Source organism: Morone saxatilis, unplaced genomic scaffold, assembly GCF_004916995.1.
Source record: "Morone saxatilis isolate NCDOM2014 unplaced genomic scaffold, NCSU_SB_2.0 Contig24, whole genome shotgun sequence".
NCBI lineage: Eukaryota > Metazoa > Chordata > Actinopteri > Moronidae > Morone > Morone saxatilis.
The window spans coordinates 14,936,376-14,954,390 of NW_023339807.1; the positions used below are offsets into that span (position 1 = coordinate 14,936,376).

Below are 18,015 nucleotides of genomic sequence, written 5' to 3' on the forward strand. Positions count from 1 at the left end.
GGGGGGGGGGGGGCACATTAAATGAGGCGTACTGTATTGACAGCAGGGAGAGATGGGAGTTTTGGGATGTAAGACAAAGGTGCGGCAGTGTTTTGGTTAGTATGAAACTGGGGCAAGTGGGCACTGTTTGCTGTGGCCGGTGGGTAATGTTTTGGCGGGAGTGTCTGTGAATGTGTGGTGGTGGCGGCGGTGGCGGCAGTGGGTGGCTAGCGGGTATGAGAGGAGGAGGAGTTCTGATGGTTTAGTCTGTCAGCATGCCAGGACCACATTCTCACCCTGCTGCTGTTTGAAAGGGGCGGTAAAGACATAAACAGGCCCAGTGGGATTAGGGCCCACTCGGAGGAGTGATCAGGGGGGATTTGCTGCCCGGCGGGCACACAATGGCACTGTCGCGTAACACACAAACACACACTACACATGCTCAACGGCAACGTTTCACAACAGACCCAAGCCTACATAAATCTGATTAGAACACCCTTTTGTTTGGGAAGCGGCACCGGGGTTAACAGAGGCTAGCCTCGCCGCGGGCCATGTTTGATAGGATAGGGGGTGTGTGGACGTTGGCGGGACGGCAAAGAGAAAAGCTGGGGGCACGTTGTGTTGTGGCGGGGTGTTTCCACGTGTGTGACGCCCCAGACAGACAGGGAGGGTCATGGCTGTGTGTGGAAGCACAATAACAGGATGAATAAAAGTTTTTTCCCTCTTTCAGTGTGTGCGTTTCTGAGTCAGCTGATGGTAGACGGAGACAGGATCTAAGCTAACATGAGACAACAACAACATTGGCAGACACAAAGACAAAGCAAGCCGGTTTGAACCTGTTCAAATAAACTGACCCAGAAAAATGGAAGCAGTGGGGGGGACAAAGCACAAATGGGCCTCTGCTTTTAGTTGAATATCAAATGGATGGCTACAGAAATGTCTGGAACTTTATTTACATTTCTATCATTCCTCCTCAGTGCCGGGTCTGGCCCAGGCTGTAGCCATGCCTCTTCTGGAAGAGACCGCTCTGCCACAAGAGCACCCACCCACTGTCCCTGTGGTCATCATAGGTAAACGTTTTGCCCTTAGTATTATGGTTAGCACACATTTTTAAGTCTTAAAAGCATCTTTTTCAATCTAACTCCGTATCATGTGTCATGTGCCATTTCCCAAACCTTGATCCGCTTTCAGGCAACGGGCCATCAGGTATTTGTCTGTCCTACCTGCTGAGTGGATACAAGCCCTACCTAGATACAACAGCTGTTCACCCAAACCCGATACTTTACAGGAAGCTGCAGGAAACCAAGCACCTACCCATCACTGAACAGGTAAAAAAAAAACACACACAAATTACATGCATATGTGCTCATGATCACAGTCACTCAAGTGTGTCATGATAGAGACCTTATTTTATTTTTTTTTGCAGGATTTGGAATATTTGAGTGAAGGTCTCGAGGGGAGGTCAAGGAACCCTGTGGCTGTGCTTTTTGACACACTACTGCACCCTAATGCTGACTTTGGCTACGAGTTCCCCCCTGTCCTTCAGTGGAGGAGAGACAAGCAACAACACATCCCACATCTGGTGCTGGGGAGGGCAACACCTGGAGGTGCTTGGCATGTAAGCTACAAGATTTAGTCTGCAACACCCTTGTATCTACCCATATTTCCAGTCAGCTGTTTTGTTTTTGTCCTTCTCTGACATTGCCTTTTTCTCTACCCTTCTATCATCTCCTCAGGCAATGGAAGGCTCCATGCTGACTATTAGTCTTGGCATCTGGATGGAGCTTCCCGGGGTTAACTACAGAGACTTGACCAATGGGAAACGCAGGTACTGAGAGAGAAGACAGCAAAGACATGGATAAAGCCTCAGTTTAATTCTGTGTTATCCCTTTCCTCATTGTCGTTCTCTTATCTCTAGGGATGTAACCAGTGACAGAGCCACCCCAGAAGAGATCTCATCCTATTATCGTAACTATGTGAAGCTAAAGGGCCTCCAAAAGAATTTTGTTGACAACACCTATGTGACCTCTGTTCAGAAACTCTGCCGGGGGCACAAGGGGGAAGGTCTGGAAAATGGGCACACTGATCAAGGAGATGGAGAGGTGGGAAATGGTGGTAATGGAGGGTTTGAGGGGAATGGAGTTGAGTGTCTAAACAGTGGAGGAGGGGGGGCTCTCTGGGAAGTAAGGGGATACCAGCAGGTGCAGAACGACACTCATGTCCCCTTCTCTCTGTTTGCTGAGAATGTGGTTCTGGCCACTGGTGCGTCCGATTCACCGGTTCGATTAGGTGTAGAGGGGGAGGACCTACCGTTTGTATTTCACAGCATCTCAGACCTGGGTTTGGCCTTAAGCCGGAGAAAACTGGATATGAACTCTGATCCGGTTTTAATCGTAGGTGCCGGTTTAAGCGCTGCAGATGCCGTTCTGTGTGCTTGTAACAGCAACATTAGAGTGCTGCATGTCTTTCGTAAGAACGTAGATGACCCAGACCTCATCTTCAAACAGCTGCCCAAGACCCTGTACCCAGAGTATCACAAAGTCTACAACATGATGTGCTCTCAGACCTATACAAACGTGGCTCCCTCCTCTGCTTCAAACAGACCCCAGGCAGTTAGTATTGCCTCTTCAGTATGTGCCAAGATGTGCCCAAAACCCCAACTTGCCACAGGTAACATGGTTGGTAATGCCAGTGTCGGCCTGTTTCCCGACTACACCAGTTTCTCCGAACACTGCGTGGTGTCCTTCCAGTCTGACATGAAGTGTTTGCTGCAAGGGAACAACTCCCTCAAGGCATTCAAGATCTCAATGGCCCTAGTCCTGATCGGGACAAACCCAAACTTGTTTTTCTTGAAAGGGCAGGGCCAGTACCTGGGTCAGGATCCAACAAAACCTGTCTCCTGCAAGCAGAACCCCATTGACATCCATCCCTACACTTTTGAGTGTACCAAGGAGCCAGGTCTGTTTGCCATGGGCCCGCTGGTGGGAGACAACTTTGTTCGCTTTTTGAAGGGTGGTGCGTTAGGCATCGCATCCTGTCTGCTGAAGAGACTCAAGAAGAAAGGGAAGCTCATCAGCAATGGAGGGAATAACTTCATTTGAAACCATGATGGAGAGAAGAGCTGTACAGGTCGTAGGGCAGTTTTCAAGAGCCCAACTGATGTAAATGGTGAAGGGGAAGACAAGTTTTAATATGTTTTAATCATTAATGCAGTGTTTTCTCATTAGAGCTAAGGCTTTACAACTTTGAGACCAAAAAGACAATGGATGTACACTAATTAGTTTCTAAAGAAACAAAAGACAACTTTCATGAGTCTAGTCTGACTTCATAAGAAGTCCCCAGAAGTCCAAGCTACCATGTGCCAATGTTTTCTAGTCAATCTGCAACCTCACAACTGAATGGGACCTTATTTTCATCAGGGTTATTTATTCGTTCACCATGTGTCTTTCGATCCATGTACTAACAACATTTAATTGCTGTTGTAACACACTTTAAGTCTTATTTTAGCCTAGCCTTTTCAGAGAGGGAATGCTCCGAAAGTAGAAGCCACGATGCTCATTCCCCATGCAATTTAATAGCTATAGTTGTGTATGTGATGGACACTCACGGAGCAATCTGTGGTCCCACTTACAAAGTTAAGATCATCTAAGAAATACAACCTGGAATTTTCAGTGTTTGGATGAAGACTTATTTCATAAGCGTATCTCAAGTTCATGGCTGAGCAATCTCAATGTTCCTGATTATTCTGAGCCTACAATATTTTGCTTTTGTTTTTTACTTTAGGAGGATTCCTTGTTTAACTGCTATTGTAGGTAGTTGGAGCCATATACCTAAAAAAGTTAGAAAAGTCCAATAACTCTGACCTGTTACTTTAAATATAGTGCTAATGAAAGACTTTCTATGCAAATAATTTCACTTGTAGATCTGAATGTATTCTTGGGCAGCCATTGCTAATTTTACTGTTTGGATTCAAGTATCTTGGCATGGTACACATTTCTTTCCATGCAGTATTAACATCTGATTGGAATAAACAAGAAACCCAGTATGGTCTTTCATGACTAGAATATAGTGAAAAAGTTCATTTATAAAACAAATTTCTTGTCATTTTGGCCAGAGCATCTGAATTTAATCCCACACATGTAGAGAAAGGCCTTTGAAAAAGATAAAACAAAAAAGCACACTTGCAGAATATCCATTTTTACCATTATACAATCCAAATAATTTATTTTTATATTTTTAGCAAACCAAATCTTAGCATCCTCTCTGTATTTTTATAATTACATTATGCCATTTTTTAACATGTTGTGGCTATCCCCCTTAAGGACCTATTCAATCAACATGTCTGGGCAATATGTCAATTACTTATTGTCAGATCACTATGGTCATATCACAGGTTTCTGTTAATATTGTGAAACACAGTACACAGTAATTACCAAGCCAGAATTTTCTGATTTTTTAATACAGCTTTACAGTAAACAGCCAATATTGTTTTGTTAAGTGCCAAATAACAGGTTAGACAGGTTGTGAGCAGTGTTAGTCGCAACATCCCACTATACTTTCTTTCCTTTCAGTCATTTAAACACTGTCTGCAAGAGTGTGATGCCATATGCTGATTTTTTTTTGTGTGCCGCACACGCACAGCTCATGGTTTGTTTATTGTGATGTGACACTTTGATCCTTGTGTAGGGATTTTTTTTTCTTCTGCCCCCTTCAATACAATATGGTAGTCAGAGTCAATGTTGGGGGCAATGCATTACTTAATAACACGTTACTGTAGTCACATTAATTTTTTTCACTAACAAAGTAGTTTAAGACATTGCTGTAGAAGTTTTGTTAATCATATAACAGTTAACTAGTGAAAATATTGTTACTTGTGTTAAATATTGAATTTCAGCTGAAGTATTCCTTGATGCTTTTTTTTCACGGACTTGTTTTGATATAAATATTAAATGTATGCATGCAGGCATGAACCATTGCCTAGCAGCTGCTGTGAGCAGAGGACAGACATGGGAAAGGTTTTAAGCCAAACATTAAAGGACTGCAGAGGAGACTGGGGGACTCAAACATGGAGAGTCTAATTATTATTATTATTATTATAATTATATTTTCCTTTTTTAAAAATAAAACCTGATACATCCAGGTTGGACACAACTGTCGACCACTGTCAACTCCAAACACTGACAGATTTATTGTGTGTCCATCCATATAGTATATTTTAGTACTGATTTGTCTGGTTTTTAAATAGTACTCCAGTAGTAGTAGTAGAAAATGTGCTTTAATCATAAATTATTAAGCAAAATAAGCCCATTGCAATAGATAAAAGAACTGTGGTTAAAGACCAGTCTCCTTCTTCCTTTTGACATTCTTTTGCCCATGAAAAAAAAAAAACTTTTATTACTGCACAATTAATGCTGAATGCTGAGTCAGTTCTCAACCCATACATGGCACATGCCTTGAAAATAAAGGGGGAGGTGGGGTTCAACCACCTGCACAGAAATGCCCATAGCTATTTTTGCATGACGACAACTTATTTGAACAGTTTCAGATCTGTGAAAGTGCCTGTATGGTTGGCTCATCAGACATTATTTAAGAAACGGCGACTTGAATCCCTTTTAAGTTTCTAGTTCAGCTAAAACCAGGGAACACATTTGGTCTTAACTTCAAAACAAAGGAACAGCTGCTTTCAGCATGTAGGGTTTGAATGCTCTCTTGTACAATTAAAGAGTTTTTAATGTTTTGTATGCCGCATTTTTTTATTGACAAATAAAAACTTTAAGAAACATCTCTGAACATGAGACAGTTTTGTTACATTTCTTACTGTCAGTGGCTTAATTAGAGCAAAGGATGAAGATAATTATAGACAGAACAGGAAGAACAGAAGAACAAAACGCTGGCGAACATTTCTGATTATTTTAGCAGTCATGAAGCAGTTAACACTACTGTACTTTGTATTGGTCAACAGTTATCAAAAGTTATCTATGAAATTATGGAGTCTTTATTTTAAGCGATGATGGGAGTCTGATATACTTCCTGCGCCTTTGAAATGAATTCCCTCTGTAGGATGCCAAGATGAAGGCGTTTCATCTTCTCTTGATTAGTTTGGTGGGGTTGTACCTAAAGACACACACAGACAGACAGACAGACACACAAAAGATTTTATCTCACAGGTCTGTCCGTGTCAGGATGGGCTTTTAACATTCCTCATGGATCATTCCTCAATGTCCTTAGAGGCATTTTGAACAAACAATAAAAACAGCCCAAATTAAGCGCTGTAAAAGACGGACAGTGTTTGAACAGCTTAAAGCAAACAGGCTTCCTATAAACCACGTCTGGAAACTTCGTTTAGACCTACCAAAAAAATACCAGATTGTTTTCTTAGCAGCAGAGTCTGTTCTCTGGCTACGCATGACTGACTGAGCATGACTCCGTGATCAAACAGCTCAGCCTTGACACACACACACACACACACACAAAATCAATTTCAGACTGTCTCTTTTCTGCTTAGTCAAAGAAAACACGGCAGCGGCGGCAGCTTACATCACTTCTGTTACCCCGGCAACCACTGTGACGAAAGAATTACTATGTTCTGATTGGTTAAACTGAATCTACAGTGGCCCCGTATCTATAATTCTCAGTTAATAATGTTGTCTGCACCTGATTATAATGGTACAGACAGATCCTTATTCCACCTTGACTAGCAATTATACTGAGTGAAGGACTTAGCGAGGTTAGTACAAGAGACACTGTAAATTATGGGTTTTGTTTGCTCAAATTTCAATGTGAGTTAAAGCTATTTTAACTTGAATATGAACACAACAGTTAAAAGAGGAAACATTTATATCTGTCTGGCCAAACTTTAAACACAATACTGTTACTACTAAAATAACAGCATGTACATGAACATTATTTGTAGATAGTTTCTCAGTTTAATCCACAGTATTGTTTCGTTTTATATTACACAACAGAAATCAGAATTCATAGACGAATAGCACACACAAGTTATGACCTAAGTGCACAATTTAGGCTATTTATTGACTATATTTAACTTAACTTATGTTTATATTTATATATTTAACTCTTGTAATTCGATTCAGATATTAAATTGAATAGAAAATTATTATTCACTGGCTACAGAATATTGTATTGTTGGTGTAGGAGGTGAAAACAGGACTTTAATTTAATTTCTAAATTTTTATTTTTTTTAAACTTCAGAATTACTCTCACCTATACTGTATAAAAAAGTCATACTAAGGGTTCTGCCTTTTTTAGGATACAGGTAACAAATGAGACAGTAGCTTAAGCAGCAGTAAGACCTACGCACATACTAGAGACCTTATAAGGGCTTTGAGGAAGCTGTGAAGGGGGTAACAAGGTCACTACACGTCTTACAGAAAATGAGTTCCAGTTTCTCACCTAAAGAGGTCATCTCCTACGGTCTCTTCCTGTCTGTTCTGACGCTCCTCCTGAAACAAACACAGGTTTAAATCAAGTATGCAAGGCTCAGTCAGATAAGATATATATATAAATAACAGATAAGAGAGACAGACAATAGTACCTCAGCTGCATCTTTCAGCCATTCATCCAGATCACAGTTCTTGCCTCTGTTGTGAACCAGCAGAGCAGACCCTCCAATGATGTTGGGTGAGCGCTCTGCACCTGGCACGCCAATCTGTCACAGACACACAAGCAAATTTATATGAATAAAAAAAGTCAAAATCTATTTCCTTTTGAGCTTTGTGATGACATTGAAAGTTGAAAAATAATCAATCACTTCTGTGCTTTGAGTGGAAAAGAGGTCATTTTAAAAATGAATAAAATATGCCCTCATCTACCGTTGATGGGTGGCATAAAAAATCCAATTCTAGGCTTTTTAATTTTAATCATCCTAAAATTGGATTTTTTTCTTTCCTCATTGTTGTCATTTAAAATGGAAGCTTTAAAGCTGTGTTTATAATTAGTAAAGGACAAAATATTCAGACCACAAGAAACTGAATAAAACACTGCAGAATGTGTTGCAAGCTTCTATCACTGATTTAAGTACTGTTTCTGCATTTAACTGCGTTTAACTGCGTTTAACTGCGGTTCTGTTGTGTAAGTTGCATTGTAGTCTGACCTTGCGGAAACTTTTGTAGTTCTTTGCGTAGCTGATATCCTGCATCTTCTGTGGTTTGGTTTTGGGAGGGGCAGACACTGTGAGAGATCGAAACTCCACTAATACCACCTTTTTAGGAAGGTCTTCATCAGTCTTTGACTCCTCCTAGATTAACATTGTAGAATATCAAAGGAAACACAATTAAAGTGGTTTAAACAACTATTACATGGTGTTTGAGGCAGTTGTACAGTATCATCTGTGAATCCTGAGTAATACAATGTGATAATCTAATACTAAGTATTAATAAGGATCTCTTGAATGAAAAAATGGGTCAATTTACAGAAATCAATTATTAATACACAGAAGTCCAGTATTCATGCTAAATTATATTTTGACCCAGCAAATAAATAAATCTAGAAAAACAAAGCATATAGGTAGAGACACAAATCGGAGCTAATTCAAAGAGAGAAAAGAGACAAAACTTCACATTAAGAGCCTTTTCACAGGACTTACTTGGACTTCCTGTTTGACTGTAACAGGTTTCAAGGGGGTCTTTGGCTCTTCTTTAGGCTGACAAATATCTACGTTGAGCAGCTCTAAATCCTACAGGAATAAAAAGGGTGAAAAATGTGTGAAACAAAATTTACTATAAAACGGAGAAGTGAAGCCATTCTGTTTGCTGAGACAGTTCAAGTTATACTTTCTATTCTCTAAATTACTGGATGAACACTGACAACTGACAATAAGTCCTCACCTCAACAAAGGATGCCTCGTCCTCTTCAAAAGGCTCGATGTTTGTACTCGTACTGGCAGATGGGGCTTTTGGAGGTTTGCTGGACTCAAGATAAGTCCCGTATTCAAAAGGATCGACCTGCTCTGTCTTGATAGAGACGATATGCTGTTCAGATTTTTGGCTCTTATGGGAACCTGAATCTCTTTCCAGGCCCACCTGTGGCCCTTTTCCATTTTCTTCCAGGTTGACCCGTTGCCTCTTACTTGAAGATAAAGCCTCCACAGTATTTACACCCTGGTTCTTTTCAGCTGAACTGGGCTTCAGTAGCTGTTCTTGCTGGCCTTGATTATATGAGGGTTGCTCATCAAAGTCCATATCCTCAGACATAATAGACTCCAGTTCATCCATCTGTATCTCTGCTTCCATCTCCTTCCTCTTTCTACTTCGTGGCTCCTCCTGGACAGCGTGGGAGACCCTGTCTGACTGAGCCTCTGACCGTCCTACGAAAAGATCAGCTGCTGACCCCAGTGGAGTCTGGGATGTTGCTGCAGGGACAGCGTCTGAATGTAAGAATGTTTCTTTAGATGTGACTGAGGTTTTTGGTGCCTGTATGCTGACAGGAGATTCCAGTACAGGCCGTTTCGGTTCTGACATAACAGCGAAGAGCTCGTCCTCCAAAGGCCTTGATGACAGGATGAAACACAGAAACAGGTAAGAACAGACTTTCAGCCAGTGCCAGCATGTTGAAGAAAACTCAAAACATTTTACACATCAAAGTCTATTTACAGGTCCTGGGGAGGACTACTGTATATGTGAAAAAAGTTGTCTGAAGCCTGATGTCACATATGTTTTGGGATTCCCAATAATTCAGGGGTTCTGGAGAAGTGTTAAAAAAGAAATTGACAACATTATGTGTAAAGAGAATGTTCCATCAGATACTGCAGATACTTTTATTCATTGCCAAGAAAATTCTAACTGAGCTGGAGGATGCAAAACCACCAACTATCACTCAGTGGGTGCAGAGAGTGAAAAGGGTTTACATAATGGACTACATGACTACAAGTCTTCAACTGAAAATGGAGACTTTTATTCAAAGGTGGACTTGTGTTGCACTGTACCTGGGCATTTAACCAAGTGAGATTGGTTGTTGTATTACAGTGAAAAAATGCCATTGTTATAATCCTCTGTAACTGATTCTGCTCTGTTGCAAATGCCTCCTTTTGTATCTGCCTCTTATTTATTTATTTTCCTTTTCTAATTTTGTTTTGTTAGGAGGTCATATCTTATGTCAAGGAATGTTTTGTAAAAAAATTTAAATAATTAAACAAAAAGTTACAAAAAACAAAACAAGCCCTGATTGAGCGTTGGTTGGACCTTAAGACTACAAGTTTGAAAATGAAAAAAATCCAGGGGTGTGAAGAGACCTCTGTAGGCTCCACACCTCTGCTAGAAGCTACATTAGCTGCTAATAGCATAACACACACATGTCTTTGACTGAACTGTCTGCAGGCACGTTGGATTGTTGGTAATGTAGGCGCTGGGTTTTGACAAGGAAGAAGAATGTGTGGAGAGAAAAAAAGGATGTTATCTGATCTTGTTTTAAGTGTCCATTATGAGCCTGACTGTGTTACAATGCTAAATCAGTGGAGTACTCTTAACATTTTCATCTTATTCTGTAGATAACAAAAACGATATTGTACATCAAATTTGAGAGACTTGAAAGTTAAATGTTAGATGATGAGTGAAAATGATCCGCCCATCCATCCATCACCCTGTTCAGCTCTCGTCCCAGGGAGCTTAAATTGTCACATTGTGTTTGTGTAGATCAGTTGTACAGCACTGCATGACTACCAACCCACATAAACACTGATATGGTCCTTTAACCCGCACAAAGAGCAAACGATTACCTTTTTCTGCTGGCTGGTTTAAAGAAACTGGTCAGAGTTGATTGTTTCTGTGGGGAAGCCTGCGGAGAGTTTTTTGGTTTCTGAGGAGACTGGTTCTGCAGGAATGTCTTTGTGCCACCATTGGTCCTAGGAATGGACGGCTGGGGCCAAATGCCACTACTGCCTGCACCTGAAACCACAAAAACATTGATGGCCTGATTTGTTACTACAGACAGTGAGCTGATGCTCCTATCATTAGTGAATTCAAGGGATAGTTTGACATTTTGAGAAGTGCTCTTAATTACAGAGAGGTAGATGAGAAGATTGATACCACTTTCGTAACTGTCCTCTATGCCTGCAGTGGGTTAGCGTAGCTTAGCGTAAAGACTGGAAACAGGGGCAAACTGATATACTGGCTCTGTCCAAAGGTAACAAAAGCATATTTACCACACTGTCAAACTATAACAAGCTGCATGCTTCACTGCAGTAACCACTACACCATGTTAAAGCCAATGCACCAATACATAATACAACAGATTGGTATGGGCACTAATACCAAATTTAAAGGACTGGTATGGGACAGACCCACATTACAGACACAACCTAGCAAACCCTCTGGAACTATTTACTTAAAAAAGACTAAAGCCAAAAAGTATGGTTGAATAATAAAGGAGGAGCTCTAGAAACTCCGGCCAGTTGTTCATCGTTACAAAGTGATCTAATTATGGATAATTACAATTAAGAAGAAATTATGTGTAGGTACAGCAAAGCTCTATGTTATGTTATACAGAACAGCACTGGTTGTATCAGGAGAAAAACACAGATCCCTTATTCATTCATGCAGCTACCTGTCATTTTGGACTCGGGCTTCCTCCTCTGTGAGTCTGTGTTCTCTACAGTGTTGAATGATGACCTCATTGTATCAGCCACGAAGCACTGAGTGGCCGTTTTCTGAGCTTCAGGTTTGGATCCACGGAGCTGACTGGTTTGCTTCTTCTCAGGAGTCTCCCCCACTGCCGTCACCCCTGTAACTTCGCTCAACTCTGTCCTGATAAACGAACAAACATCAGACATGTTTTCTAGAGTTTGGACAACTTTAACACATAATGGACGCGTGTCTTTGAGTGCGTGTCGTTACCCTTGTGATGGCTCTGTGTTAACTGCATATGCTGTGATGTTCTGAGATGCAGCAGGTAACACAGTCTCGTCCACCGCCACGCTCTCTGACAGCGAAGCACTTGGAATTCTGGGATTCACTTTTGGTTCAGACTCTAAACCGTAAACACGGATAAAAAGAAAGAAAAGTAAGAAAAATACAAGAGAAAGAGAAAGATTATATAGAAGTAAAAGCATGAAAAATAAACAAAAAAAGCAAGCAATCAGTGTTTCTCTGTGTGGTCACCCACCTGAGGTTGGTATTAAACTAGATGGATTGCAGTACTGGTCACATGAAGCATAGATAGCAGCCAAACCAATTTCAGACTCTGTGATGACTCTGAGGCCTTTTCTGTAAAGGAGAAATGCCAGAGAGAACATTTTAAAGTGTTCAAAAGTTGTCGCCTTAACACAGTGCTTTTCTACAGAAAAAGTTTTGTGTAAACCTTTGAACAATGTTCTTCACAGAGTTTGCCCACTCTACAGTGGAGGAAGAGAGCAAAGTTTGGGAGCTGCCTGTTGTAGCATCTACCACACAGCTCTGTAGAGACTCCAGCAGGTCCCGAGGCAGAGAGCCCTCCTCCAGCAGCTGACTCCTGCCACCTCCAAAACTCACTGCTGCACTCAGGCGCTTTAGCTGCAAACAAACATAGAGGCGCAGCAATTACACAACCATGATCTGTATAGCCAGTTGAAGCTGAAGGCCCAATGGCAGCCTAATTGAAGGAGTGGAGTGATGCATAAATATTTTAGATACTGTAAAAGCAGGGGATATTATGTATTGCTGTTGTACACTTGTTCATAAAATGATAATAATCAACTACAATTTACATTTCAGCTGGCTTCTTAAAGGCTTCTCTCTAAAGGGTATTACTTTATTTTAGGGCTTTTTTGTCAAAATACGTACCAGAAAATATCCACTTTAAGTTGGTAATGTCAATATGGACAAATGTCATCTTACATAAGGGATGTTTAAAAACATCCATAAGACAACAGACCTTACTTGATACTGTTGTGTCAATAAGGCCAAGCAGGGCGGTACAGATGAGTTTTCTGTCCCCTGATGAGGTTTCATAACCTGCACATGTTCTCTGCAGATCCATGTATAATTAAATTGTTTCTACAGCAGCAAGCATGAAGTAAACACACAGTAAAATGCTGAATTTATTAGTCAATTAATGAATCAGTTACTTAATATTAAAACTTATCACAGATTTGTTGATTACAGTTTTAAAAAGAGCAAACATCTCCTTCATATTAAATTGATACTTTTTTGCTTGCTGTTGACATTATGTAAAAATATTACAATAAAACTTTGGGCTCTGTTAATTGTAAAAAAGAAAATGTAAGGTAGACACATTTGGAACTAATGAAGCACATTCAATTCTACATTTTACAAACTAAATGATTAGAAATCTAATGTCTGGTGAAAATTATCATTAGTTGCAGCTCGAGTAAAACACAGGCAGTGAGCAGTGAGTCTCCCAAAGGATTCCCAGGCTCCGACTGCCTGGCAACAGCTGATAAACATGAAGCTCAAAAGATCATGTGACCTCCTATCATTTTTTTAAGCTACTGACTGAAAAACAAGAAGTGCTATTATATAGCTGATAACAAGTGCTCATTTCTTTAACTCTCGTGTTTTGTTATCATTGACGATGATTACTACAGAGCGATGATAACTGATCAGCTGATTATTAGGTCCGACTAGTTACCTGGTGTTTTGCAGAGCATGAAAACAATATTAGGGTATCACAAATAAAGAAGCAGACATACCTGTTTGGCATTGAGGAAAATGAAAGTCTTTCCAGTGAAAAGCTGTTTGCGACCTGGAATTGCTCCAAGGTTAACATCCTCTTTACTCAAGCTGGGCTCATCGATTTCAGGGATGAAACTAAAAAAACAGTGAGCAGCACAGATGAGATAATGTTTGGTTCAGTGATGTTCAGCTCATCCTCAGGGTGAATGCGTGTACATAAGGATGGATTGTGTTGTACCTCTCAGCTTTGGGAGGGGGTGATTTTCGCTGAGCGGCTTCGCTGAGCTCTGAGAAGAACTCTGGCTTCACGACGGGACGGCAGCACAGCAGAGCACAAATAGTCTAATTAGGAAAACAGGAGGCACATCAACACATATTCAGGGGCAAACACAACACATGTGCAAATGAGGGTACAAAGTCTGGTGCTGACCTTGATGGTGACTTTAGCAGAGGGCATCACCAGGTGAGTGCACTCCTTAGTCCAGGTGTTGACCAGCTTTCCACCAACAGACAGCAGAGCCTGAGAAAGCAATGTCTTGCCATCGTTGTCCAAACATGACGAACACACCACTGGCTTCTGATGGTCCACACTGAGATGAAGCAGGGACAATGAAGGAGATTCATAATGTAACAGGTTTAGGAAGAATGAAATTCATATTAACTGTGATATTAAACATAACTAATCAGGTCTTGTTTCAGTTACTTACCTGAATTTGCTGTCAAAAACCCCAAATGTAACGTTGTCACCTGACTTCAGGTTCATGGGTGAGTTCTCTGTCAAGCGCTGGTTATTGACAAATGTACCATACTTGGAGGTGTCTTTCAGAGTCAGAGTCTAGGAATAAAATTCATAAGAGCAAGTCATGAAGCTGTCCATGAGTCAAACAAACCATCCTACTTATTTCTTTTCAATTATTCATGTCTCAATGAAAAAACCCATCTTCTCAATTAAACCAAGGAAGGAAATGTATCCTAAACTCAGGAAATCAATTAATGTAAGAACAAATTGAGATTACAGGTCTACACACATTATATTGTCTACATGCTAAACAGGTGACAGCCAGAACTAAAAATCAAAAGCAAAACATTCATATCATACAGAAAATTTAAACCAGTATACCAGTTCATCGCACAGCATTAATAACATTATTTTGCTCGTGTTAATGCTCAACAAAAGTTGCATGGTTTGTAATGTTTTATTCCTCATTATATGACAATTAGTAAAATGTCCTTTATTTCTTTATCTCTACATTATTACAAGTGGGCTGAATACTTAGATGTGCATGACACAGTAAATAACAGGTTTAAATAACTACTGGATAAATCAAATCAGATCTCTGAGAAGTCCTTTTTATATAACTTGGTTGTATTACGTTTGGGCCTGACCAGGATTTAGATTCAGTTTTAGTTACGTTGGACAGGTGCAATAGCACCACCTTTTGTGCAGAAGTGCTATCACACAAGTAAATATTCTCCAAATTAAATCACATAACTTCATCTACATTATTAGAAATGTTGGGTGATATGATCAAATTAATATCTTGAAAATCCTGCAAAATTTACAAAAATATGATACAAACTAAAACTAATGCTATACAAACAGTACGCACTGTAACTGTGGAAACTAATCACACAGACCTGTATGGTAATACAAAGTGATAACATATTTTAAGCATTAAGGATTTTCTAATTCTAATTTAAAATCTTTTCATCATAAGGATGTGATCCTATCAAAAAGCAGGACGTGATCATTTTAAATGACTTCTAAGTTGAAGTAAAGGTTTGTTTTAACACAGAATATAGAATAATGATGATGGATGGTCGGCTTGTTGAGTGAGTGCTTTGTAGTTTTGTTGGTGCTGTAAGGTTTGTTAGCTTTGTCTGTCTTTAGTCAGGTGCTTTTCCACACAGACCTTATAGTCGGTAACTTTTATAAAACATAATGTTTTGTCATATTTGCTGAAACTTTCATTGTATCCTGACAGTAGTATGTCAGAGAGACAATCTGTGAAAATCATGGTACCCTGGCTCCTCCTTGTGCAACTATCTCAGACATTTTTAGAAAAGTTACCTACTGCATCACGAACCATACTTAATACAGAGTGGAAAGTTTAACTAACTTTTCTGCCTTTGCCAGGTGAATACTGACTGCCCCTGCCACAAAACATTAACTGTGTCCCTTCTGAATACACAGCTTCCACAGTGTGTTTTTGATTTAATGACGAGTGTTTGAAACATATTACCAACTATGGAGAAATTAATTATTAACAGACATCCTTTGTTAATGATGGTAAACAGAACACCTTTATTTGAAAAAGCTTGTGAACCTTTGTGCAAACACTTTCACAGCTCTTTCTTTTCTCGTCAAGCTGAATGAGTTTTCATTTTAATATTAATGTACTGTCTTTTAAATTCCAGTGTCAGTGACATGCAGTTTCTTGTATGTTTTTATATATATTGATCCAACTGTCCAATATCTTTGGGATAACACTGAAGACACTGTACATATGATGGGCTCAGTGAGTTTTTTAAGCCAATTCTGTTCAACACATTCAGTCCATTTAATAATGATTACTGTATGATAATTCTTCCCCTCATTTCCCTTCTTCCTCTCACCTGGTCGGCAGCAGTGAGGTGAGCATGAGCCCTGCTGATGGACTGGTCGTTGGGCAGGAGGATGTCACAGTTCTTGCGCCCCACCACGTACTCTTTACTGGAGAGGAGATAGTGGGTCTCACCTGTGAGTGACAGGAGGCAAGTTATGAACCTTCTGATGTAAAATCACAAACAGACAACCTAAATGCCGTTTTATAAACGTATCTACCCACGTGAAGTTGAAAAAGAATCTTAAGTTAAGTGCATGTGACTTTATGTGTGTTAATCCTCTTTCACTGTGCACTAAAGTTGGCCGATATTGACTGAATATATATGACAATGTATTGACTCAGTGCTTAGTATCAATGATGTGACAATCTTCTGACCCGAACATTTAATTGGTTCATATAACATTTATTCTAAACTAGGGGTTGGAGACATTAACTTGTAGTAGAGCAAAATATGATCCAATCTGTGTATCATCTTTTGGGGAATGAGAAGAACACCAAGAATTACTAATGGTTAAGGATTTATTATACAAGATAATAGTAAAATGTCAGATTCTAACATCAGTAGGTTGCAACTGACAATTATTTTCTAAAACAATCAGTTTGCATAATTAGTTTTGCAATTAACAGGTTCATCTTTTTCATCGTTATTTTCTTCTGTAAAATACATACATATCACCATTTGTCGGTCTTCAACTGTTACAATTCTAGGAGACAAGAAAAATCATCAGATCCTCACATTGGAGAAGCTGGAACCAGCTTTTACAAAATTACCTTATGTCCGTAAGTTATCATAAAAGTTGCAGATTAATTTCTGTCTGAATCCTAAATGTAATTCTGCAGGTTGATACTAAGGGTGCATGATATGGTAAAAAAAAAAAAGAAGGGAATTATCATTTTTGCATCACAAGTTTAATTAAAATCATGATTATGTGACAAACTCTTGAAGATTTGCAGGCCAGGACGTCTCTGCAGCACTACAGTACTTCATTACAATGCTGTTTTGTTACACATTTTACCAGCTTCTGCAACTTGGACATTGCACTTGGCCATCAGGAAATGTTAATACTATCTTGATTAATTGTGCAGCCCTAGTTCGTACCAAACACTAAATCACTGATTATGACAGATTTGATACCTGTTGTAATATGTCCTCCACTGCATGTTTCAGAGTCTCTTTCATAAATGTTCAAGTGCTAGATGTAAAAGTAACTGACTGTACATTACTCCACCATCCAATGCCATGTTCAGGCAACATTAAACTGCACATGTATTAATGAAATCTGTGTTACACTAACTTCTTATCACATGACCAAAGTTCCTCACATTCATGCAGCTTCCACCCACAAACATCTAATCTCACCCTCCACGTTATACTCAGTCTAAGACCAAGCAGCTCATTTCCTGTCTGTAGCGTTAGTGGTTCTCAACCTAAGGTTAGCTGAACCCCTCTGCACTCAGTAACACAGCTAACGTGTTAAAGTGTCAACAGCGACAGAGAAAGTTACCTCCAGGCTGCAGCGGCGTCAGTATCCACATTTTAATGCTTTGTGTTGCTTTTTCGTGAACTCAAAGACACCAGAGACTCAGGAGAAAGGCCACATTTTAGAAGGAGCAGTCCACTTCCACAAACTATCAACAAGGTGGACCCACGCAGCGCGCCACCGTGTGACGTTTAAACACTGCGACGCGCGGCTCGCATTTTCAAAATAAAAGTCGCAAATGCCTAAAGGGTTAGTGATTTTTTTTTAAATTTAACTTTCCAAAAATACTTAGAAGTTCTCTCAAAGGGAACATAAATTGCATTT

At 39.9% G+C, this 18,015-nt stretch overlaps 2 protein-coding genes across 3 annotated transcripts; one reads left to right on the plus strand and one right to left on the minus strand.

Moving 5' to 3' along the window:
* The first annotated feature begins 982 nt into the window (after positions 1–982).
* osgin2 (oxidative stress induced growth inhibitor family member 2) lies at positions 983–3,103 on the plus strand. Its single transcript, XM_035672896.1, has 6 exons — positions 983–1,049; positions 1,171–1,307; positions 1,406–1,597; positions 1,716–1,807; positions 1,898–2,548; positions 2,663–3,103. Exons 1-6 carry the CDS (start codon positions 983–985, stop codon positions 3,078–3,080), a joined length of 1,557 nt encoding a protein of 518 aa, XP_035528789.1. The 3' UTR covers positions 3,081–3,103.
* A 1,925-nt stretch (positions 3,104–5,028) lies between these two features.
* nbn (nibrin) lies at positions 5,029–17,871 on the minus strand. 2 transcript variants are annotated; one of them, XM_035672423.1, is made up of 18 exons: positions 17,716–17,854; positions 16,880–16,914; positions 16,221–16,342; positions 14,312–14,439; positions 14,035–14,194; positions 13,843–13,946; positions 13,622–13,739; positions 12,292–12,482; positions 12,097–12,197; positions 11,829–11,961; positions 11,539–11,738; positions 10,712–10,880; positions 8,826–9,486; positions 8,585–8,674; positions 8,093–8,236; positions 7,535–7,648; positions 7,393–7,442; positions 5,029–6,093 (listed from the first exon to the last, which is right to left on the minus strand). In XM_035672423.1, exons 2-18 carry the CDS (start codon positions 16,887–16,889, stop codon positions 6,060–6,062), a joined length of 2,529 nt encoding a protein of 842 aa, XP_035528316.1. In that variant the 5' UTR covers positions 16,890–16,914; positions 17,716–17,854; the 3' UTR covers positions 5,029–6,059. The 2 variants fall into 2 exon arrangements, with proteins under 2 accessions (XP_035528316.1, XP_035528315.1); XM_035672422.1 differs by lacking the exon at positions 16,880–16,914 and having other exon boundaries at positions 17,716–17,871.
* Positions 17,872–18,015: the final 144 nt, after the last annotated feature.

Coding starts and splice junctions, on each gene's coding strand:
- nbn (XM_035672422.1), bottom strand. CDS start 17,746: ATGTGGATACTGACGCCGCTGCAGCCTGGAG. Junction 13,947..14,034: donor CTGCTAAAGTCACCATCAAG/GTCAGCACCAGA, acceptor TTTCCTAATTAG/ACTATTTGTGCTCTGCTGTG. Junction 11,962..12,096: donor TAGTTTAATACCAACCTCAG/GTGGGTGACCAC, acceptor TTTACGGTTTAG/AGTCTGAACCAAAAGTGAAT.
- osgin2 (XM_035672896.1), top strand. CDS start 983: ATGCCTCTTCTGGAAGAGACCGCTCTGCCACAAGAGCACCCACCCACT. Junction 1,050..1,170: donor TGTCCCTGTGGTCATCATAG/GTAAACGTTTTG, acceptor ATCCGCTTTCAG/GCAACGGGCCATCAGGTATT. Junction 1,598..1,715: donor CACCTGGAGGTGCTTGGCAT/GTAAGCTACAAG, acceptor TCATCTCCTCAG/GCAATGGAAGGCTCCATGCT.